Source organism: Schistocerca americana, chromosome 1 (genome assembly GCF_021461395.2).
Source record: "Schistocerca americana isolate TAMUIC-IGC-003095 chromosome 1, iqSchAmer2.1, whole genome shotgun sequence".
NCBI lineage: Eukaryota > Metazoa > Arthropoda > Insecta > Orthoptera > Acrididae > Schistocerca > Schistocerca americana.
This window is the reverse complement of record NC_060119.1, coordinates 223,675,551-223,699,966: the sequence shown is the minus strand read 5'-3', so window position 1 is coordinate 223,699,966 and position 24,416 is coordinate 223,675,551. Positions and strand designations below refer to the sequence as shown.

The 24,416-nt window shown below is 40.4% G+C and overlaps 1 protein-coding gene across 1 annotated transcript in view; it reads right to left on the bottom strand.

Moving 5' to 3' along the window:
• The window catches only part of LOC124612865 (coiled-coil domain-containing protein 149), a 53,920-nt gene that overhangs the window by 8,050 nt on the left and 21,454 nt on the right, over positions 1 to 24,416 (bottom strand). The window contains exons 8-10 of the mRNA XM_047141339.1: positions 22,289 to 22,433; positions 12,469 to 12,647; positions 6,924 to 7,055 (exon numbers count right to left, since the gene is read on the bottom strand). Of these exons, the coding sequence (XP_046997295.1) occupies positions 6,924 to 7,055; positions 12,469 to 12,647; positions 22,289 to 22,433 (456 nt within the window). The remainder of the gene's footprint in view (positions 1 to 6,923; positions 7,056 to 12,468; positions 12,648 to 22,288; positions 22,434 to 24,416) is intronic.

The window sequence follows — 24,416 nt, the reverse complement described above, 5'->3', positions numbered from 1 at the left end:
TTCTCTTTTCTCCAGTGGTTTATTGAATTTTTCTGTACACAACATAAATCTTTCTCACACTCATAAATATATATCCACAAATTCTTCATTTTGTAATTTCTGAAGAAAGAACATTTTACAATATCAATTTAGAAATTCACAACTCATGGTCACAATGTCCTCTGCTTGCTTCTACACATTTCCACTCGTCAGATCGTGGACTGCCACATCATTTCATATATGCCTAGATGTATCAAGAAGCCACAATGATGTAGAGCAGGGCTAGCATGCCAAACTTCACATGTGCAGCTTGTGTGGGTCACAGGCAGGCCACAGGTGGGCCAAAGCCCAGCCTGTCACTCAGTTTTGCTCTGCCCTTCTTGAAAGTAGCCGAAATGGCACAACGATTCATTTAGGGTTGCAGTGCGGCATTACTCAGTCAGCACAACTACCCGAGTTCAGAAGAATCGTGGTGTCAGTGCTGTTTACTCTTCGATATTTGTTTGTGGTATGAATGTCATTCACAGGTCCTGTGACTGCCACAAAAAAAGGCAGTCTAGCAATCTACCAAATCCTTTAAAATGAATGGGAATAACAGAAGAAGAAGAGATGAATACGAATTGTCATTTCCTATAAGCAACGGGTACTGCATACCTGCTACAAAACTACATTAGAGTACCACACAGAAAGAATTTAAAGATTTAATTGACAGTAAAAGAGCAAAAAATAACAATGATTGCCAGACGGGATTCATTTTACGTACATCAAGAAACAGTTTGTGCTAAATTTGCAGGCATAGAGCAGGTGCAGAAATTGATGATATAAATAGTAAAATTTCTGAATCCACACACATTATTCCATTGGCAGTTGCAACGATTTTCATGGAACTTAACAAAGAGTATGGAGACTTCATAAGTTACTGCAAAGTACATTGGTTGGGTCAAGGGGCATTCCTGGAATGATTTTTCAATTTAAAACTCACTATTGCTGAATTTATGAAGGAAAAAGGAGTGCAGGAATGAAAAATAGCACATATGAAATAGATTGCAGACTTCACATTTTACATGGAGTTTCCTGCACAGTGCCCACAAAAAGACACTGCACGGTACCTTCTTTCTGATTAGTTGGGGTACATTTAACAAGAAAATCATGTTGTTAGAGCGAAACATTCTGACAAAGACAGTCCAGCTGCCTAAGGTCACAGGCATTAAAGAAAATAGGAGATTTGAAGAATTCATTATGGTCTTGAACAAATTACAAGGATAGTTTTATAAAGGTTTTGAGGACACTGTCCATCTCACATCTGTCTGCAAGTTGTTTTTGAGACCTTTTGCCATTTCACTTGAAAGTGCCTCCATGCAGGTGCAGATGTAACTGACTGACCTGCAAGGTAAATCCAGTTATAATGACAAATCTCTTTACTTTAAAACTGTACAGAACATTTACACTGCTTTCCTCAGGCAAAGTTTCCAAGTTTCCATTATGGGGTCACAAAAGTGCTAAAATATTTGCATCCACATATTTATGTCAAAGACCTTATTTCCAAAATGAAACTAAATAAGCCATGATTGTGAGACAACTTTGTGAAACTTAATGAAACTGTCTGTCTCTGTCCATATGCTGACAGTTTGAAGCAGATAAAAATAGTAATATGTATTTAGCGTACCAAAATTAATTAAATCATACTGAAAACTTGTTTTGTTTGTGAGCTATGTTGTTGACAACTGTTAAATATAAAATCAAGTTGTATGCAACTGCATTGCCATTTAAATGTGGCACATTCACTGTTTTCCCCTCTTCCCCTTCCTTGCACTCACACAGTGTGTTAACGCACTAGGGGAAATGTATGGTGAGGTCAAGCGCTTTGGCACTCGGGTGCAGGCACAAGCCGAAATCTTCACCACCCCTGATGTAGAGCCTATGGATCTGGAATTTTCTGCTGATAAAATCAATTGTTTTAGTTCCCTACCCTACCCCTAATTAATAATACAAAGGGTTGAGATCTGGGGAATGTACAGGACACAGAATTGATCCAACCCTACCTATTTGTCTGACATGATAGGAATCATCCAGAGGATCTTGAACAACATGAATGTAATTTGCAGGATACTCATCAAGAATAACCAGACACTTCCTCTTTATTTGTAGGGACATATCCTGTATAAAGTTTGGAAGAGTGTTCTTAATTAAGTCATTCTAGCAAGATGTGCTAAGTTGTAGAGCTCTCAAGTTCCACCCACATCGAGTCATTAAGTTCTCCGTGATATTTCGGCAAACAGCCTCATTGGCATCTTCGTGCGGCTCCTGATGACTACTGCTCTGTTCATGTCAATGTCCCAAATATCTTAGTGATTACCCTACCCATCACTCTGTTCCTTGTCACTAAACACCTGGCAGCAAACTGTGGTCTTCAGCAACAGCATTATCACCACTGGGTGCACACCTCACTGTACACTTAACGCTTTTCTTTTTCTTGGCTCTGTGAAGGGTTCCTTGCCTAATTCAGTTGTAGGCCACTATCTTTGTTAATTAGACTGTCTTGGATCCTAATTTCAGTGGCCTCTCATCACACATTCCAAGCAGGAGGAAGACTGCCTCAGTATCTTGGTTTTATTGCAATCTGCAATATGGCGACACTCTATATTATTGTCAGCCACAGCTGATTTGGTGGTCTGGCATAATTCAGTGTGGTGTTTATATTCACAGCGCCTTTCTTCTACAGTGTTTACAGTTCCCCAAATATGTATGTCGCAAAATTAGCAGGGGATTTGGTTGACAACTGGTTTGAAAAATCCTAGATCATACTGTACAGAATCTTAAGGATGGGTAAATACACATTTAATACTATGTTGCTCCAAGATTCTGTTGACTTTTCTTGTGTATTGCCTACAAATGAGATGCACACTAGAAATTTATCTCCTCTTTTCTTCCTGCTGTTGCATAGCTAGAATCTGTCCAAGCGTACACTTTATCTGCTTGCTGTTATATCCATTTCTTAGTAATGTTGTCTTCAGGTGTGTCAACTCGGTTGGAAGGCTGTTTTGGTTGCACACGGATTGTACCCTGCGTACACATGTGAACATGTACATACAAATCAGTGTGTGCAGGCTTCCAATTAGTTTTCATTTCACCAGGACATCAAAAAACAGGACAGCACCATCCTGTTCCACCTCCATGGTTAACTGTATGTTGGGCGAAGCAAGTTGTGGTTATGGAGAAACTCACCTAAGCTGTGTCATGCGTGTGGCCACACAACAAACATACCACCCAAGTAATGGAAGAGAGATGTTGGTTTTAGTTGGGCTTGCTCCAGAGCCTACTGTGACATGAACAACATGTTTGTCATTTGGCCACATGGACCGCTTAAGTGAATTTCTCCATAATGTCAACTCACTTCACCCCAACCAACAATTTACCGTGGAGGTGGAACAGGATGCAACACTCCCATTGCTTGACATCCTGATGAAATGGAAACCAGATGGAAAGTTTGGACACGGTGTGCACAGCACGCCTACACACACTGTTATGTACTCTTGCACAGTAGATTAGTAAATAAGGACAAGAATAACATTTTGTTAAGAACCAATGGAGACTGCTAAGTGGAGTGCATCTGCCAGCTAGGCAACGGTGTCCTAACTGAGTGCGAATATAGGGACCTAAAGTACAAACAAGCTTTGAGCACATCTCATCAGTCTATGTGAGAGGGAAGCCAAGAACAACTGATTTAACACACTGAAAACAGTGCAGAACAGATGAAATATGCACCCAAAACAAGATTAAATGTAGTAACTTCACTTACAGATGTCATCAGGAAATACCTTTCAGGATGCATAAATGAACGCTCTGAAACTCTGAAGTTAAATACTAGAGCAGTCAAGAGCACTGACAGATTCAGAAAATGAGAGCACAGTCGATCACCAATGTGGGGGGCACCACATCATCGCCTACTATAAGACCTCTGCCCTCCTCAAGCTCACTCTGAGCTAGGCCATTCAACCTGCATTGTAGATATCAATGGAAACCAGGATGTTCTGGTGAATCAATTAGCACCTACAAGCTGCTGCCAATTTGGAAGTCCACTGCTTAAAATCCACAACAATTCAGCTGTGGAGGGGACTTCTGATCTGCAGGTCACATACCTGATGATCACAATGGTGACTGAGGAGGGGAGCTGGGCCGATCCTCTTTGGATGAAGAACCAACCTACCTGTTTGCATGCTATTCAAACACAGGTGCTTGGGTGGCTATGCCGTTGCTACTGGGGCAGTACAAGTACCCTCATACCAGCCGTACACTGGTACCACAACCTGGGCCGTCCTTCACGTTGCTCCTGGGACTTTCCCTACATGCCAGTTTGACAACCGACAACAGGGGCATGCGATTTCCAGAGCTGAGCCTAAGTGCAGCTTCACTCATCGAGAGCACTGAGGCTCTGATGGACAGCCACAGCCAAGTCAGGCTGCAAAGATGCACAGCCTCCTGTCACGATGCTGCAGCACTGACCATGGGCAATGCAGGATCTGAGCTTGGAAAGTCACATGCTTTCAACCACCACAGACTCCCCAGTTGCTGCTAGGCAGCACCAGGAATAAGGTGGAATGACAGTAAAACTCTTGCCATAAATTATTGTTAATTGAATTATGTTTCATCAGCACTCCCGCACTCTACAGGATCACTCACCCCTGCTCTCTGCTCGACCTCCTGATAACAAAAATTACCCCAGCTTGGATCATATCAGTATGTACATGCCTCGATCAGATACCACAACTCCTCACATGAAGGTGTTTTGCACACACTTTTTCACAGGTGTGATCCATCAGCGACCAAGACATCCTTACAGTTGAGTTGAGACACCTGGAGGCAACATTCCAAGGAAATGGGGATAGCAGCAAGCATATACAGCGTGTGCTTACACAGGTTGTACCTACACAAACACAGGAAGAAAAAGAGGAGCACAAATCATTAGTGTGCATCTCACTTGTTAGCAGTAGCTGCAAAAACACAATGTTAATAGTGTATTTTGCCAATCCCCTAACATTACTAGGATCAGTCAAGGATGATTTAAGCCTTTGCCAACTAGGGGTTTACCAAATCCCCTACTAACGCAGCAAAGCATACATTGGGGGAACTATACAAATGGTAGAAGAGGGGCTGCTGTGAACATGTATGCCATAATGAATTATGCCAAAGCACCAAAGCAGCTCTAGCCAACCATAGTGTAAAAAGTGGCCATAGTACAGATTACAACAAAACCAAGATACTTAGGCAGTCTTCCTCTTCTGTGGTTGTGTTATTAAAGAGGCTGTTGAAATTAGGGTCCAAGAAGATATAATTAACAAAGGTAGTGGTCTACTAAGCCAATAAAAAGAAAAGGATCCCTACAAAAGTGAGGTCCACAGCTGACACTGATAGCACAACAATGGAGACCATAGTTCGCAGTCAGGCACCACCACCTCCACCACTGCCTCCACCAACAACCGCTGTTGCTGCCTGGATAGCAAGAGGAGTTGAGTGATGGAGGTGATAATGGGTAATGTATACAGGACACTAACACAGTAGTTGTCAGGAACCACCTGAAGATGATAACACAAGTGTTTGCAAAATATGATGTAGAACGTACGACATGACCTGGGCAGGCACCCAAATATTTTACATCAGATCACACACAAAATGTGCTGGGATCTACAAGGCAGTAGCCTACAACTGCACTCCACATGTTGAACTTCAAATGTTACTGGTGTTGAACTTGACTTGTACAGTAAGGTTTTCATCAGCCAGCAAAGTTTTGTTGTAAGAATTTGTATTCTACCTCTTCCAAATTTTGCCTCATCTGTAAACAAGACTGAAGATATAAACAGTGGATTAGCAGTTGTGCTGAGATGTTATTGGCAAAGAAGATTGGAGTTTGACATACTGCTGACTATAGTGTCACTTCAGACAGAGCACAAACTCAGATATGTGCCATGCTCTTTCTAAAGGCATTTGCTGTAAGTAATTTAGGGGAACCACGAAATAACTAAATCTGGATGGCAGATGTTGATTTAGCTGCCTTCCACTGAAATGTGTGTCTAAACCACTGCACCATCTTGCTTGAAAATTGGCGGAAGTTATCACATGGTTGGTGATTTGTGGTTGAAATGTTAAAGAGGATACAGATAATGGAGTCACCATGAGGTACCATCTGTGCAGTGCTACAAGATGTATCAAATGCTATGGTGACATGAATGCAGATACTTCAATTTCTTTAACAACCAGCAGAAAGCACTCTTCCTGGTTAATTATATGCATGATAATTGGCCAGCCCCTAAATGCTATTTGTGATATATGCAATCAATCCTTTCTTAGCAAGGCAGCAATAAACTGCACAAATCTTTAGATGACTCCATTGTTGTTACCTGATGACACATTTTGATACACCAATGCAAACTCTTGTCCCTTACAATGTGTACTCACAAATCAAATATCCAGTTATTGTTAAGCAGAAAACTACTACTATGCATGTGAACAAGTTCAAGATCAAGTAACCTAAAATGTACACCAATTTCAAATGAAAATATGTCTTCACAGTAACATAACCCCATAGGGGACACAATAAGTGCATCATCAGATTAACTTCTAGCAATAACATTTCTTGATGATACAAGAAAATGATTGAACTATTGGTTCACTATCTAAGAAAATTATTGAACTGTTGTTTCAGCTGCCAGATTTCATGTCAACACACACTGAAAGCAAAACTATGAAATTTTGGATGAACGATTATATATACAAGACTGTGTTTCCTTGTTTTGGCATTAGGAAGTCACACCAAAAGATGGTAAAAGTATTGCTAATGCACACTCTACATTGTCCTGCTACAGCAATAGAACCAGAGATGCAGTTTTAAACAGTTACCTAAAATGGTAATTCTGCTTTTACATTTGCTTTCCATTACATTAACTTACCAGTTCTGCATCCACTGCCAAACGATAGATGTGCAATAGCTGAAAGATTACACGTATCACCTGGCATCTTGCTACACTGTTCCATCTGATGACTTGGTTCCATGCTATCATCAACACATTCTTCTTGAACTTCTGGAACATTCAAATGCACTGGTGAGTTTAACAGTACTAGAATGGAGCAGTCAAAATAGGATACCTGCAAGCAATAAAATTAAATTCTTTGGAAAATAATTAATACTTTCTTTTCATGTCTCATGCAGAGATGCTCTGCACACAAAAATTCACTGAAATTCGCAGGAACAAAATCAAATTTTGTTAATATTTTCAAGAATTTATAAATTACATAAACTGTTAGCAAAGTAAGGAAGCCAAAATTTGCTTTTCAATAAAAACAATGATTCTATTCGCTGTCACCTAATCATTGTCAACAGGATTATGAATCTGATAGAATTTTATTAGCTGTAATGAATAGCAGGTTGCTCTAGATCTGGGAGAAGCAAAGTAAGAAAACTATCCCAAAGTGTCCAAATACAGTATTAGTGGTGTAACTGATTGACAGTCACGTCACTTAAATATCTACCTGTAACGTTCCAAAGTAATATAAAATGGAACAAATATGTAAGGTGAGTTGTAGAAAAGGTGAATGGTTGATGTCAGTTTATTGGGAGCATTCTCAAAAGTGCAGATCATCGATAAAGGAGCCCACATACAGAACACTTGTGCAGCCCATTTTCGAGTTATGCTCGAGTGTTTGGGATCCCCATCATGTTGGATTAATGGAAGACATTGAAGCAGTTCAGATCTGTGCTGCTAGATTTGTTACCAGTAGGTCCAGTCAGCAAGTCAGGATTACGGAAATGCTCCACGAACTAAAAAGGGAATCCCTGGAGGGATGAAGATGTTCTTTTTGCAAAATAGTTGAGAAAGTTTAGAGAACCAGCACTTGCAACAGACTGCAATGATTTTACTGCCACCAACATACATTTTGTGTAAGGAAATGAAGACCAAATGAGAGACATCAGGTCTTTTACAGAAACATACAGACAGTCATTTTTCTCTCACTCCATTTGCAAGTGGGACAGGAAAGGTTGGTTGGTTGGTTGGTTTGGAGGGATTAAAGGGACCAGACAGGAAAGGGAATGACTAACAGTGGTATGGGGCACCCTCTGCTATCAAACTGTATAGTGGCTTGCGGAGAATTTGTATCGTTGTAGATGTAGATTAACTGCACAATTCATACAGCCTCCAACATGGTTTATCATGTTCTTAATTTTCTACCACCATTCATCACTGCATTTATGTCTGTTGCATACTGTATTTAAAATGAGATTCTATATAATAGAAAAAATATGATGACAACAAAACCAAACTACAGAGCAGAAATTAAAAGCACTCTAAAAAAATTAGGGCGGAATTTGGTGCACAAGTCAGTTAAAAAGTAGAAATATCACACAAAGTAATAAAGCTAGTTACTGATTTCCCACGAGTGAAAAAAAAAAAACAGGTGTATGGAAACAAATGGAAATTATAAGATTCACACAATTTTTGGAACATGCACATAAAAATATGCCAGTACATATTGTCCCGCAAGTAGGTTCGATCACACAGATCATTAGTTTCAATAGTATTTCTAAATATTGTTTCCTGGAATTATTAAGCATTATATTCATAAAAATAAATTCTAATTAGTTTTAAAAATGTTTCAATTTCATAAAGCATATCTGGAAAGCGTTTGTTACAAATATTAATCACCACTGATCTGGAGCATATGAAACACATAATATCGCTTAAATTTATTATTTTACTGCAAACATAACAATTTACTATCTCATTCCAACTTATTTCCATAGTATGTCTTACATAGTGTGGGCAAACTAAAACTGTCTGGGAAAATATCCATAATGCTGACACAGGATTGGGCCTTGTTATTGAATAAGAGAACTGCCCACCACAGAAAATTCTGGGACCCATGATTTCTACGCATCAATCAGTTGCTGTCAAGTGTCCGCACTTCTGCATCTCCGACATGCTCTGCCCAAGTACTTCACTGTGTCATTATTTGAATGCAGTCTTAAGAATCAAACCGTGTATATGCAGACAAGAAAAACAAATTCCCAGAGTTTTCCCAGATTTACCAGTTAAAAACACACTTTTTCTCGGGTGAAAATACACTCTGTCCCTGGTGAACACACATTTTTTGCTTGTTAAGTGACAATATGCTTTCCCTCACAGCTGTCAAACTTATCATTCCTTTGAAGGTTTCATTCACCAGTACAGACCTTCCCTGCACTTCAGGGAATGAAAGCCAGCAAAAATCAACACTATTTGGAAAGATCTTTGATGTGCAGTAACATTTGCACTGCATATTTTGGTATTACGGAAGTATAAACGAGAATTCCACCAAATACAGCATGGTAGCTTCCAAAGCATTGAAAGCTAGATTGTGATATGCTTTTGTCAGCCAATGATAGCTGATGTCATGTGATCTCCCCAGTCAATGATAGCAGATATTCACTTGATGTAATCAGCCAACAGCAACATCGCTGCTAAGCAGCATGAACACACACACACACACACACACACACAGGAATAGTTAATTAATAAAAATACAGTACAGCTACAAGAAAAGCTAAGCTCTGACCTACAATATCATTCATTAAATACTTTCTGCCTTTTTTCCCCCAAGGTGGTGGGTCATAAGAGCACAGCTTAAATTGCAGCAACTGAATATTTCTGACAAGCATGATTATAAATTTCACTGTTATGCACCGAACATTTTGTGGGTTACCTGGCTGAATACGTGTTCTGTTGGGCACTTAAGACTTTTCAATAGAAAAAAGCTAATAAGTGTCAAACTGCTGAAACACTAATTTCGCACTTTTTTTGGAGGATAATTACACTTTTTGGTCATTGTTACTGCATAATTTGTAATCTATTAAACAACTAAAATAAATATGGAAAACTAACCCTGAGACTTGGTCTTCTTTAGTGTTTGTTACCCTTTGAGATAAATCAAACACAAATGTGCCAATGGCATAAATGGTTGGTCTTCCGAGCCTGAAATTTTTCTAAGTGTCTGGTCCCCAGAGTTAAGTTTTGAATGAGAGTCTAACACACTGTGATTTGAAAAGTTCATAACACATTCTCACACATATTTCATGTTGCGTAAAAGGAAAATTACTTAAAAGTAATGCTTCTCAAACCACTATTCACAATATTTTCCTGCAACGTGTTGGAAATGTTGTGACATCATGCTCATCAAAACAAGGCCCACAACAAAGACATGTCCAATGCAATTTGTTACAAGGTATTACACAGTCTTTGACACATTTTGTTCTTGGCAGATTCTTGTGTGTGCACTGTGTTTTGTTGTAAATGGCACACTTTCTTTGCAACTAAAATTTTATTTTGCTTCTATTCTCTTGTCTGTGTTTTATTGCTGCAGTATTGTTCTGCAGTAGTAGGCTGAAGTAAAATTCTTTGTTAAAGCATCAGTTCTTACCAGTCAAAATTGACAAAAAATTTAAATAAAGACAAAAATTCCCAGAATACTTAAAAATTCCCAGGCTTTCTGTGGATTTCCCAGGTTATATATTCCCTGACCAAAGGACATGAAGCAGTAGTTGACATCTGAGACAAAGTTGTAACATACTCCTCATGTTATTCAATTGCACATAAATCAAGCAAGAAAGGATACCTAGATGAAATTTGGAAAAGAAATTAGACCTCAGGAAAGAGAAATAAAAACTATGATAAACCTTAATGACGTTATAATTTTTTCAAAGATGAGAAATGACTTGCAAGATCAGCTGAATGGAATGAACAGTGCCTTAAAAAGATGTTAAGAGATGAAAACAAATAAAAGCAAAACATGAGTAATGGAGTGCAGTCGAATTAAGTTAGGGAACTATGGAGAAGTTAGATTAGGAAATGAGATGCCAAATATAATAGGCATGTTTTGATATTTGGGGAGCATAACAACTGATGGCAACAGCAGTAAAGAGAATTCATGTGAAGACAGCAACAGAAAGAAAAGCTTTTCTGGAAAAAAATGGTAACAAAAAACATAAATTTAAGTGTTCAGTGGTCTCTTTGGAAAGCATTTGTCTAGAGTGTAACCTTAAATGGAAGCAAAACTTGGATGACAGAGCAGATAAATAATGAAGTGACACTAAATAACATTTGGGTGAAGAGAGATCTGTGGCACAACTTGATACAATGATGAGATAAGTTGATAGAACACATCTTTTTGTATCAAAGAATAGTTAATTTGGTAATGAGAGAGCAAAGAATTTAGAAGACGACTAAGTTTTGAATGTAGTAAATACAGTCAAATATATATAGGTAGCAGTAAATACACAGAGGGAAAAAAAGAAAGATTTGCACAGAACAGATTAGCATGATGCGCTGTATCAAACTTATCTTCAGACTGAAGGCTAAATGACAACAACAACCCAACACTTTGTAATTATGACTAAAATCTATTAGATACCTACAAAAGATCCTGCTAATAGGATTAATATCAATATAAAAAAACTATGAACTTGAAGCGGAATAAGACACTGTAAATTCTGCGCAATGACTCCTGTTTTTGCCACTGGAGGGCAGCACCAGATGACTAAGTAAAACGATTGGCCACTGACTATCAAGAGGTCAGACTATTGAGAGAGGAGAAGAGAAAGTGGGAGTTGTTGACTTAAACTACAAGGGAATGCTGGTGAAGAATGATAACATGATCTGTTGTTTTATTCATAATTTGACTTCACATGTGGCTATTTGTTTTTATTTCTAAGGCAGTAAACTTTAGGTAAAATTAACTTCTGCACATTAAATATTTTGCTGCATGCAGCAACATCTAGTGGTAAAATTTTTGTTAATCTTTTTTGTTTCCATAACATTTCCCCCTTCCTCTACAATGTTCTGTTCAAATTTGATGTCATTCTGAGTGGGGTTTTGTTTTTACAGCGTTTTGAAACTGGAACTTTAATTATAGCCATCCTGTACATGCATGGTGCAATAAAGGTCATTTTGCATAATAGAATTTGACAGTCCATGGTGTTTTTTTAGTTTTTCATCATTTGGAAAAGAAAAAATAAGCATTCAGAGATGGGGGGAGGGAGAGGGAGAGCAGTGCTTTATTATCATGGCCCTATTGCAAGAAGTATACCCTTGCATTTCTCTAACTCCTGAAGTGAATTACTTAGAGCGATATCCAGTCAAATGTGAAATTGAAACCACTGAGCAGCTTGGCATTTCTCATACCTAGAAAGCAGATTTCAAATGTGAAACAAACACCACGTGACAGAAAAGATGTGAGGCCAACTGGAGATCAAAGCTTTCATTTTTGTGGTTCCAGTCCACCATCCACTTAGCTACAGATATAATGTGATAAAGAGAGCAGTAAAGTACAGCCCTTTTTTTTTTTTTTTTTTTTTTTGCTAAGAGCCTGAAAGTACTTTTCTTTTAAATGTAATATAGTTTGCAAGGGAATCCAATAATTATTTTTAAGTGAAGGATTTAAAAAAAGCAAGAAACTGGGAATTACCTTTGAGACTGCTATCTCCTTCCGAACTAGAATCATTGTTGAACAGGCATTCCACTTCACGGTCTACAGTTGCACTGCTGTAGCCTTCAAGAAGTATCTGGGATGGAAATGCTGCAACCCGTCCTCCTTCTATCCTTTCTAATCGATACTCCAGTTCTTTAATGCGCCCTGCCAGAATCCTTTAAAAAATTACACAAAAGGAACTGTTAGATAAAAGTTTGTTACCTTCAAACATATTTAGATAACTGAAATATAAGCTTCATCACAAAGATACTTCTAATCTACACCCACACCAGCAACATTTATGTCACACACTCTCACATCACAAATCTTCAGGATAACTTGCATTTCAAAGAATGTAAGTGTAGTAACACTGTTCACGTTTACGTCGCACTTCACTTAGCGTAGACCGGGACTGTGTCCTAGGCATGCCCGATGCTAACTGACTGGGCACGGCCCGTGCTGCCGGAGTAGTTGTTGTTGTTGTTGTTGTTGTTGTCATGCCGGCAGAGGTCGCGTCCGAATTCTCGCGTGCCCTCTGGTTGACGGGACTCTACTTGCGGCAACTACCGTCCGTGACGCGCCGTGCCAATGTGCGCCTCCCGTGATCTTTCTGGTGGCTACTACAGTAAGGAACTTAATTCATAAGCAAATTCATTCATAAATCCTCAACTAACGTGAACATGATGCACAGGTTCAAAAACAAAGGAAGGAAGGATGACTACGATTTAACATCACGTCGACTATACAGTCATTAGGGTCAGAGCACAAGCTCAGAATGAGGGCACCGATATAATAGTTTGGAGGGGAGGGGGCCTAGACCTGGGGGTGCGGTATATTTTTAATATTTTGGAAGATGAGTGGTGACTTGTGAGCAGAGATAAAAAAGTTACAGTTCCGGTCCTGTCAAAAAGCTGCATAATACTGGCTTTTAAATCATTTTATTGAAAGAAAAATACCTAATAAACTATATTTTTTCCTTTCCCTAAGAGATAGGGGCTAGTGGGTGACCCCCACCCCTCCCGTTGTCCCCAGGTATGAGCACCCTTGGCTTGAAATGTTACAAGGATGAGGGCGGAAATTGCCTATGCCCTCTGAATGACCCAGTGGGTGGAGCTGGAGTGATTTAGGGAAATCTTGGAAAACTTACATCAGGACAGAAAGATGTGGATTTGAACTGTCATCCTCTCGAATGCCAGTCTAGTGTGCTAACCACTGCACCACCTTGCTTGGTAGTACTGCTTCAATCAATAACAACTTCTTTTAGTGTTATGTGGTCTGATGGGAATGTAGAACAGTACACCTTTTGATCCATGTTCTGAGAATGCAGCTGTAACAATTCTTCTCCATTTCTGATATTTTGGCTAAAAATGCCCTGTTGTCTTTGGAGCGAACCATAAGACACACATGTGGCTGCAGACAATAGCAGCTAAAGAAATATCAATCAGGTTGCAGAGCTATGAACTAACTGGATGCAGTCTGCAACAGATATCATTGGTGGAGGACTCTAGTTATAGAATTAGGCCATATTGATAAGGGGATATTATCACTGCTTCTGACAGCGGACTGCTGAAAGGACTATATTCCATACTCTACTGAAATTGGAGCCGCCATTGTGATTAAGTCCTTTGATGGCTTCAACAGTTTCCTTGATGATCAAATTCTTGAAGAATGATGTGGAGGCAAGTATTCAGCAGGAAGGTTTATCATTAATATTTACAAGCATTGTTCTTGAATGGTTTGTGTCATTTGTCCAATACGTGGAAGTACACACACACACACACACACACACACACACACACAGGATCTTACACACACCTGAGTTATGAATCGTCAGATCATAGACATAATCCCAATGGTGGCCTTAATTTAAGCAAGTATGGAACCCAGAACTTTCTGTAGCCAGTTTTCAGACCATGATACAGTGTCCCCATCAATATAGGCCAATGCTTCAGACTCAAGTTCTTACAAAATATGTTCACTGTAGAGTGAATGCAGGCAGTGCACAGCTCTGCTGCCCAAGTTGTATTTCTTCAGCTGCTACTGTCCATGGCAATATGCACATTGCTGCACTCTACAAGTTTAGAAGCCAGAGGAAGGCTGTAGTGTCCATCACACAGCTTTCTCAGAATATGGCTAGCTGTTCCAAAGCTGAAATATCACAAGAGGAGAAGAACTAGTAACAGGTACATTCTTACAACTTCATGGATCAAGAAATACGCTGCAAAGACATGATGAAATATGCACATCATTTAATTATAAACACAAAACTAAGTCATATTATAATAATGACAGAAAAACTTGCATGCACAGATGTGAAACTACTGTTAAAAAAGGTAAAGTCTATGATGCACAACCCATGAAGTGGAGTGCAGCTTTTAGTCCTCCACAGCAATAAGAGGGGAGGGTGGTGAGCCCACTGCCCTAGCCACCTTTAACCCTCAGGAAAGATCCCCAGTACCGATTTCGGTAGCAGGCAGTATGGACCTGAGGCCATCCTTGAGGGACTGGAATGAGGAAACATCCCTGCTCATATTCAAGATCCAGGACTTCCTGGCCCAGAGCCTAGCTCTCTACCTGCTAGACCACCATGGCCATTAAAATTACAGTATTGTTGTGAAAAGACCTGAGAAGAGCAGACATCTGACCATTCAAGGTGAGCTTATGCATCACTCATATTTCATATATAAATGAGTGATTGGTTGCCCTCAAGTTTTATTTTTGTTGTTTCCAGCAATGTGTTCAGCTGCTGACCTCACAAAAAGGAACAGTTAAATACGCAGTTTTAAAGAGCAAACTGTTTTGTCAGTGGAAAAGCGAAAGCCATTGTCAATGCTCCTGGAGTAAAGGCGATCAAGACATTGCTGAAATGTTGCCCAGTGAGACAGGTCCAAGGAGAATTACAATAGATGGCAAAATCGTCAAAAAAGGGAGCTGGAGATGCTCGGTGGGAGACAGGCCACGATAGGCTTAATGGCGATAGCAAAGAGGATGACACTCAAGATGGAATTCTGAGGCACACCGTTTTCCTGGATAAAGATGTCCGACAAAGCAGAACCCACATGCACCCTGAAAACTCGATTTTTTAATGATGCCTAAAGCCACGGAAGCCCCACGTGTAAAGAGTACGGAGGATACCAATTCTCCAGCAGGTGTCGTAGACCTTGTCCAAATCGAAAAACACGGCCACAGTCTGGGATTTCTGCAGAAAACCATTCATGACATGGGTGGACAAAGAAATGAGATGGTCAACTTCAGAATGCCGTGCTCAATTTCCACACTGTGCATTCGTCAGTAAATTGAGAGACTTGAGCCATCATGTAAACCGGGCATGAATCATGCATTCCATCAACTCGCAAACGCATCTGGTAAGAGAGATGGGGTGGTAGCTAGAAGGAAAGTTTTTGTCCTTACTGGGCTTAGGTACAGGTATGACAGTGGCTTCACGCCAGTGTCTGGGAAATGTGCCCTCTGCCCAGATGCGGTTGTACATGTTTAAGCAGAAAGTGCTTGTCCGTAAGAGAAAGACGCTGCAACATCTGAATGGGAATGGCGTCCAGCCCTGGGGTAGAGAATTGGGATGAACTGAGAGCATGATCGAACTCCCTCAGGGTAAAGATGGCTTTGTAGCACTCATGAGTCGGAGAACAGAAGGGTATCACCCAAGCCTCCTCCGCTCGTTTCTGATGGAGGAAGGCAGGGTGATAGTGGGAAGAGCTCGAAACTTCCACAAAATGGTGGCCCAAGGTGTTGGAGATAGCAATAGGGTCCACGATAACATCGTCTGCTACTTTGCGGCTGGAAATCGGGGAATGTATCTTGGTACCAGAGAGCCATCGTAGGTTGGCCCACAAGACAGAGGAAGGGGTGGAACTGTTAAAAGAACTAGTGAATGAAATCCAGATAGCTCGTTTGCTATCCTGAAGAATGTGATGACACTTTGCACACATCTGTTTATAATGAATGCAGTCTGCCATCATAGGATGATGGTTAAAAATGCGGGGAGCATGTCTCCATGTGTGAATTGCATTGTGGCATGCTTCAGTCCATCAAGGGACAGGGACACAATGTGGCAAAGAGGAAGTGCAAGGAATGGAATGTTCTGCAGCAGTAATGATAACATTGGTTAGACAGTCCACCTGGTCATCACAACTGGGGAAAATCTTGTTTTTCGAAGGTCACCAGGGAGGAGTACAGCTGCCAGTCAGTCTTAGTAAGCTGCCATTTGGGCATGCACATGGATGGGGTAGGAGTCAGCAAACAGGGAGCACACAGGAAATGGTCGCTCGAGTAGGCGTCTGAAAGAACGAACCACTCGAGACAGTGGGCAAGCTGGGTAGTGCAAAAGGATAGGTCCAAATGGGAATAGGTGTGTGAGCAGTCGGAAAGGAAAGTGGGTGCTCCAATGTTAAGGCAGAAGAGGCTCAGTTGGTTAAGAGGGTCAACCAAGAAGGCAGGTCCTGGGAGAACCTCAAACGTGATGATGCACATTAAAGTCACCGGGTAGCAAAAAATGGGGGAGGTAGCTGCCCAATAAGCTGAAGGAAGTCTGCCCTATTGACATTGAATGACGGAGGTACATAAATGGTACGTACACAGGGAAAAAGTCAGGTGGGAAAAAAAGGTGAACTGCAACAGCTTGAAGACGGAGAGCCAGGGAGAGGGGTTGACTATGAATGTCATCCCGTATGAGCACCATGAAACCCCCATGACATGGAATGCCGACATCAGGGGGAAGGTCAAAACAAATTGGTAAGTAATGTGAAAGTTCAAAGCGGCCATGAGAGCACAATTTCGTTTCCTGAAGGCAGAGTACAAGGGGATGCCACGAAGCTAAAATCAGCCGTAAATCCTCTTTGTGGGACCAAAGGCCGCGAATGTTCCATTGGAGGACAGTCATGAGGAGGAAGAGATGTAGAGGTGTCAACTCAGCGGCCGCGAAATGACAGTCGGTGTAGAGTTGCAACTACAGGGCACAGAAGCAGAAGGATCCTGCCCCATGGGGTCCAGAAAAGCATCGGCTTGCTTGTGCTATCATTCCGTGGACTCAAACACCGAAAAACTTCGAGTTGGCGAAGGTGAAGACCATTTGCCTTCGGTGGACTTATTTGAGCCTTTCTGGTTAGAGGAAGACTCTGGTGTTGTTTGGCTGGAGGGATGGAGGAAGTCTTCACGGAAGTACTACTCCTGTCCTTTCCTGCCTACTGGTTGTGTAGCTGGTGGCTTCACCCCTTGCGGCGAGAGTTGGACGGTTTGTTGTACAGCGGGACAGGAGGATGGCAATGCTACCTTGACACTAGGCAATTTCACAACCTCAGAGCTGAATTTGAGGTCGCATGTCTGCGTGGCCACACCCTTCATGGAGGGAGGGGTAACAAGAACAAAACTATAGGTGCCAGACAGGAGAATACAGGGTTTGCGAGTAGCCTGTAACTTGCGAGCTACTCGGTAAGGCACTTTTTCCTTTACCTGAATCTCTTGGACAGCCTACTCATCAAGATACATGGGACAATCCCAAGACGAGGCAGCATGGCCACCATCGCAGTTGATACAGCGGAGAGAAGGAGGTGGACAATCGCCCTTGTGTGCATCCCTACCACAGGTTACACATTTGGCTGGGTGTCGACAAGATGTTCTACTGTGGTTGAAATGATGACACTGGTAGCAATGCATCAGGTCGGAATGTATGGCCAGACTGTGATAATTTCGTAGCTTGATCTTTAATGGCAGCACCACTCTATCAAAGGTGAGGAAAAGAGTGAGGGTGGGCACTAAGAAGGAATCTACCTTTTTCATTACATGATGGACGCCAATGAAACACTGATTAGAGGGGTAAGATTGGATTTCTGCCTCAGTTAGACCGTCGAGCAGCCTGGTGTAAATTACACCACAGGAAGAATTCAAAGTTCTATGGGCCTCGACACAAACAGGGTAGCCATAGAGAAGTGAGGCAGCAAGCAGTTGTGCTGGAGAATCAGAAGCAGTCTCCAAAAGCAAAGTGACAGTCTGTAAATGAGAGCAGGATTTCACAGGGCCAGCAATTGCAACAACACCTTTCTGAATAATAAACAGATTTACTGTGGGGAAGGACTGACCTAATTCAGTACGTGAGACCACAAGGAACCATGGTGCAGCAGGAAGGGTCTTCGAATCATTAGCCTCATTACGTTTACGTTTTGCAGACGTTGATTGGGAAGCTGATTGACTCATTGTGAGAAAATCCCCCATGATTGCCAACATCTCTGATGATGCGCTCCTTCCAACTGGGGGCTCCCTTCAAGGGGGCACACCCGCCTTAGGTGATTGTTCACATCTCAGGTCACACCTCCCAAACATCTGACAGAGGGACCAATCGGCAATTTGGGAAGGTTGCAACTCATTCAACCACCCCTCCCTGGGCCTGTCCGATACCAAGGCGTACGTGCAAACCCTACCTGTTGACCCAGGGCTGGGAATTACACGTTACCCAGTCACCTGTTATGTGTCAGATGCATGGGCCGGCCTTCAGGAGTACTCAGGGAGGAAGAAGAAAAAGAGGAACCTCAAATGCCAAAGTGGAGGAATAAGAGGAGAAAGGAAATTAAAAAAGGAAAAGGGAGCAAAGAACAAAGGTGAGACTGTTCTTACATCAGCAACAGACAATGCACAACATTCCCAATAACATCCTAACATGTTCCCCAAGGGACGCGAAAAAGAATAGCAAGAGGACAGACATGTAGCACGGATGGGAAAAAGCGCTGCAAAGGCTAGTGCCTCGTGCCCTTGGTAGCCAAGCACGTACCCGCCAAAGAGTGGCGAGCCCCTGGGGGCCACAGTTATTGTCACAGTTTCCAGCAGTTTTCATAAGATGCGTGTCTGAATGCCTTCCTTATCTGAATGTAGCTGCAATTACTGATGTCTGATGCTAATGAAACTTGGCAGACATGTTTGTATGTTGTTCTAATATTCTCAAAGGGTGTGATACCTCTGGAAACACATCTTTATGTTACGGTACTTTACAAAACTGGCAGTAATATCTTGTTTCATTTCTTTTACAACGCACTGCACAAACTCTGCATGGCCGTGCTAGATATTTCCTTTTTCCACTTCTCACAAAAGTATGAATAGTATGTTCTTTCACGTTCCCTGACAACCCCAGGTGGATCCTTAACAGGTACTCATTTTGTAGGTCGCATTGCTTCAGTTTCCTCCACAGTTGCTGCACCAACTTGATGGTCACTTGTCTAGACTCTTTCAACTTCTTTTAGGAACATTTTATATTTTTTTGTATATCTGGATTTAGGTTTCCGTACCCTTTGTATGTGTTAATCAAAGCACAATTTATTAGAAACTGTTATAGCCGTGAGTGACAGTAAGCGATGCATGGAAGAGAATGGACACAAAGCCACCAGGCAAGGGAGCTGCTGGAGGTATTACTAACAATTAACAGACAGGACAGACAAACAAGTAGAAGATGACAAACACTGCGACCGATCAGGCCACAATAAGAGACAAGCAAGCAAGAACTGAGATGATAAACATGGCGAGACAACAACAACACGGTAACACTCCAAACAACGACAGTATGTATCTCAACACACAGAATTGGAATGCAGTACAGCTGAGATGCACACGCGAACTACGGTGAGTAACAGACTGCAGGGGTAATGCTGCGCAGCTACCTAAATACATGACCGCAGGAAACACAATTCGCCACGGACTTCACGTGGTACAGAGAGTGGCACACTTGCACAGTGAGGCTCGCAGAGAAACAATACTAATTTCTTTGTCCATTGACTGATTTTCCACATTGTTCCACAACACAAAAGATATCGATCAGCTCTATACACACCTTTCATAAATTTTGTTGTACATCACAATACATTTTGGTTTCTGTATGATTTCCCATTGTATTTTTTTCCTGTTGCAACAATGGCTGCATCATGAATTATTGTTATCGTTATCAACTCCCTTTCATCTTTCCATACCTGCGGAAAAAGTCACCTTCTCTTCAAAATGTAGTGTCACCTTTCTTTAGAGATTTGACTTCTGTTTGTAGACACTGACGGAGACCTCTATTGATGCGAATTGCATGACAAACTCTTGTTTTCCTTTCCAGAAGTGTTTCGGCAATAGCTCTACTGTCTTGATAAACGTGGTGCCACATGCCACAGTGAGGTGAAAGTACAGAGAGAAATAGTGTCTTGAAGATTTTTTCCTTCCCCACTGGATATTTCTAGACTGGAGATATATCCACTTATGCTTTTGCAAACTATATGAACAAGCAAACAAAATCTGATAAGTTTTCCAGGATTATATGAATGGAAACAAAGCAGTCCTCTCCATGATATCATTGCTTCAACAAGAGAATGCTCCTGTTCAGGTTTATACACAGTCTGAAATTTATCTAGGAGGTATTTTAGCATAAGTTCAATTACGTAGAGAGTCTTTTTCTAGCCACTCCGTAAGGAATTGTCATTGAAATGCCATGATTTCCATATATGCGCGAATTGATTGCTGCTCATTAGCTTGTCAGATATTGGTGTGTCTGTTAGAGGATCTGTTGACCAATAATCCTTCAAATAATCTTTTTTTATTTGCCCATTAAGATTATCATGCCCAGAAATTTTTTCAGTTCAACAGCAGAGATATTTGTAAATTTGGGACACTTGAGAGATTCATTATAATGGTTTTTGTTTGTATTGTTTGTGATACTATTCTGATTGTGATGACATCTGATCGAACAATTCAGCCCTACAAATAATATCACAGTGCTTATAATGCTATGCGTCTCATTGGGAAGCATTTTTAAACCTGGAATTCCTCTACATGTTTCTAGAATAATGATCTTGTTGTTCTTCAGACAACTTCCACTGACAGAAGCTTTGTCAGCTAAATCATTCACAATTATTTCACTTTGGTTGATTACAGCCATGTGGTTTTCTTCTTCACTTCTACTACCACTATCAGTTACATCATCTGAATCACTCGGAACATCAGAACAATTGTCTGCAAACAGTTCAGCAAGAATCTCACTTTCCATCAACCGTTTTCACTTCATACAGCACAAGGCATCAACGACAATACTGACTATTTCGAGGTACTGATTATTGGCAGTAAAATGAAAGATAAAAGTAAGTTAATACAGTTGTTCACTGCACTGAACCCTCCAACTCATGTACAACCTTTTGTTAAATTGAAATAGTTACTGGCATGAGCAACAGGTCTCAGAAAATGCTTGCAGAATGAAAAACAAATTTATGTGACCCATTCATGACAGTTGGATGTGGAAAAACATAAATCTACATGAACCATAAGCAATGCATTGATAATCAGTGATATCTCCATCCCCTGTAATGCAGACTCTGCTATTCATAGAGGAAAAATGAACAGGACCTTTTTTGTAGGAAATTTAATGTAGTTTAATTTTGTATTGGGAAACATTACTGCTAGAAGCTGCGGTTTTGGAGTTACTCAGGGAAAACAAACAAAAAAGTGACCTTTAAACACTCCCTACACCACGGTGAGGCCGTTTTTAGTATGTTGTACATTACACTTCCTGTTACCACTACACAAAAATTTGCAATTATATTGTTTTTCCCTCTATTCAACCATTTTTATTGTTTTTCGACTGAGCTAAACAATCTAGCATCCTTCAGAAAAGGAGTAGGATAAAAAAGGCAGAAGCTAGCTTTAATAACTACACAAAGAACATTTATAATAACTTCCAGAACAATTAGTACAACAAATAGAAATGTCTATAACATGGCTTCTAATTAACAAACTTAGAAATTTTGCAAATGTTAAAAGCGTATCTCGAGAGTGACTATTTTCACTTCACCTGTTAGCTTTTTTCTGATGTGACAATGCCAGAGTCTTGTCACCCAGCGCCTCAAGAAGTGCAAGGCAGAGACTTTTCAGATCTGCCACAGTGGCTGCAGTATTTGGTAGCTGTGTAGCAGTGCCATTTTCAAGAAGTTGTTGCACTGAAAGAGAAAAGTCAGGCTTTTAATGACAGTTGGTGACTAAACCAATTTCTTCTTCTTGTCTCTTAGTTGTGGTCATAACAACAGAATACCTGTCACATTTTACAATGATGAATTTAACAATAATTAAAAATTGCATTTTTTTAGTGAGATGCAAAAAAGGAGGATCAAAATGAAAAAAAACTAATATTTATAAGACCTATAATCTGTTTGGAGCACAATGTGGAGGTAAAATATTTAAGAAATGTATTTCTATACCATTTAGCTAATATAATGTCTGTGTTAAAACTGCACTGTTGAAGATGAGATACTTATGTGTACTATCTTTTTCAAATTTATTGACAAGAACTCTGTCTTCTGTGATGATAATAGTTGGTTACTGTCCAATGATGGCCTTCTAAGCCAAAGGCCAGTAAATGAACACTATACAGTATCTGCAGTTTCTGTTTTTCATTGATACTTGTCTGTCTAGTTTTGTGTCAAATTCTTCAGTACGCAAAAAATGACACCTAACAATTTTGTGCAACAAGATTCAGATATTTTCGGGACATGGCTGTTGAGTTTCACAATTGTGAAGTACCTGATCAACAAGGTTGCCTCTGATGAGAGCCATCTACTAGATCCCATACCATGCACATTTTGACAACCTTTGGAAAATTAGCTGCGCGAATAAACTGCCATTGTCTTGCTCATGCATTCCCGAAGACTGATGATTAATTCTGATCTGCCATGCTTTGGCAGTGCAAAAACCTGAACAGAGACTGTTTTGTTCAACAGGATGCAGTTCTAGAACCCTGACCCTTTTCTGTACTTGAAAGTAATTTACTGATGGCAACAACTGAATTTGAAGTTAAATTCAAAATGCAGTGAATCAACAGCAATGAGAGAACCACAAAATTAAAAGTTTTCAAGATCGTAATTTCCTAACATCCAGACAGTTTCACACTACAAAATAAACTGAACACATTCAGTTGTTACAAAACACTGATTGACAATAAAAAATAATTCTGAGAAAGAATGTTTTCGAGGTGCATTAATGAGCTATCACTAAAACTATAGGTTCAAACTGTTCTGTGTCAAATCATACAAAAGAGAGCCCCACTAACACAATTTTATACAAAATAATGATTACTTGAATGATCAGTAGAAGTATAGTAGTAATTTTCTGAACAGGGTCTGTTAGTTGTTTCAACATGACAGCCCATGTTAGCGACAACTACTACCTTTAGTTGCTATTGGGGCCTATCCACATCTCATCTGTCTATCCAGTGCCATCTGTAACTTCTAAACCCAAGGATACTGAACCCACTTTATGATATTTTTTATTTCTGTACTTAAGAGGATAATCATTTATCATATAATGCACACTGTTTGTCCCTCATTTTTGTATAGAATTGATGTTCCATACTCAACAGCCTCAGCCTTGGCAGAATTATCAGACAAAATAAGTGGCAACACACCAATTTACAGAAAATGATGGGACACACTCTATCCTTCTAAACAACGTAATACGATTATGGTATCTATTAATTTTTTATATCAACAGTTAAGTTTCAGACAGCATATTATGGGAGAAATGATCTCTTAATATGTGCAGGTAATACTAGGTACATGGATGCATCGTATCTGGAAGACAGGAAGATGAATTTAGCATCTCCACCTGATGAAGGGCACATATGGCTTGGAAGTGTGTTGTGGCCATGGAAGAACAGCATTCACAATAACAATAAGTGTTTCATAAAAATGAAACACAGCAAGTTTTTTAAGTGTCATTCTGATAGTGATTCTCTGATGTTTGATCCATCTAAATGTATTCACATTGTACAGTCTAACGAGACAAGAGCTCTGTAAGCAATCAAGCACTTGTAATATGATTATGGTATACACACTGATGGGAGTTATCTGTGATGTGGTCAGATTTGACGAGGATTATAGCTATCTTTTGGCCTCAAGCACTGAAGACACTGCAAAGGAAAAGAAGGC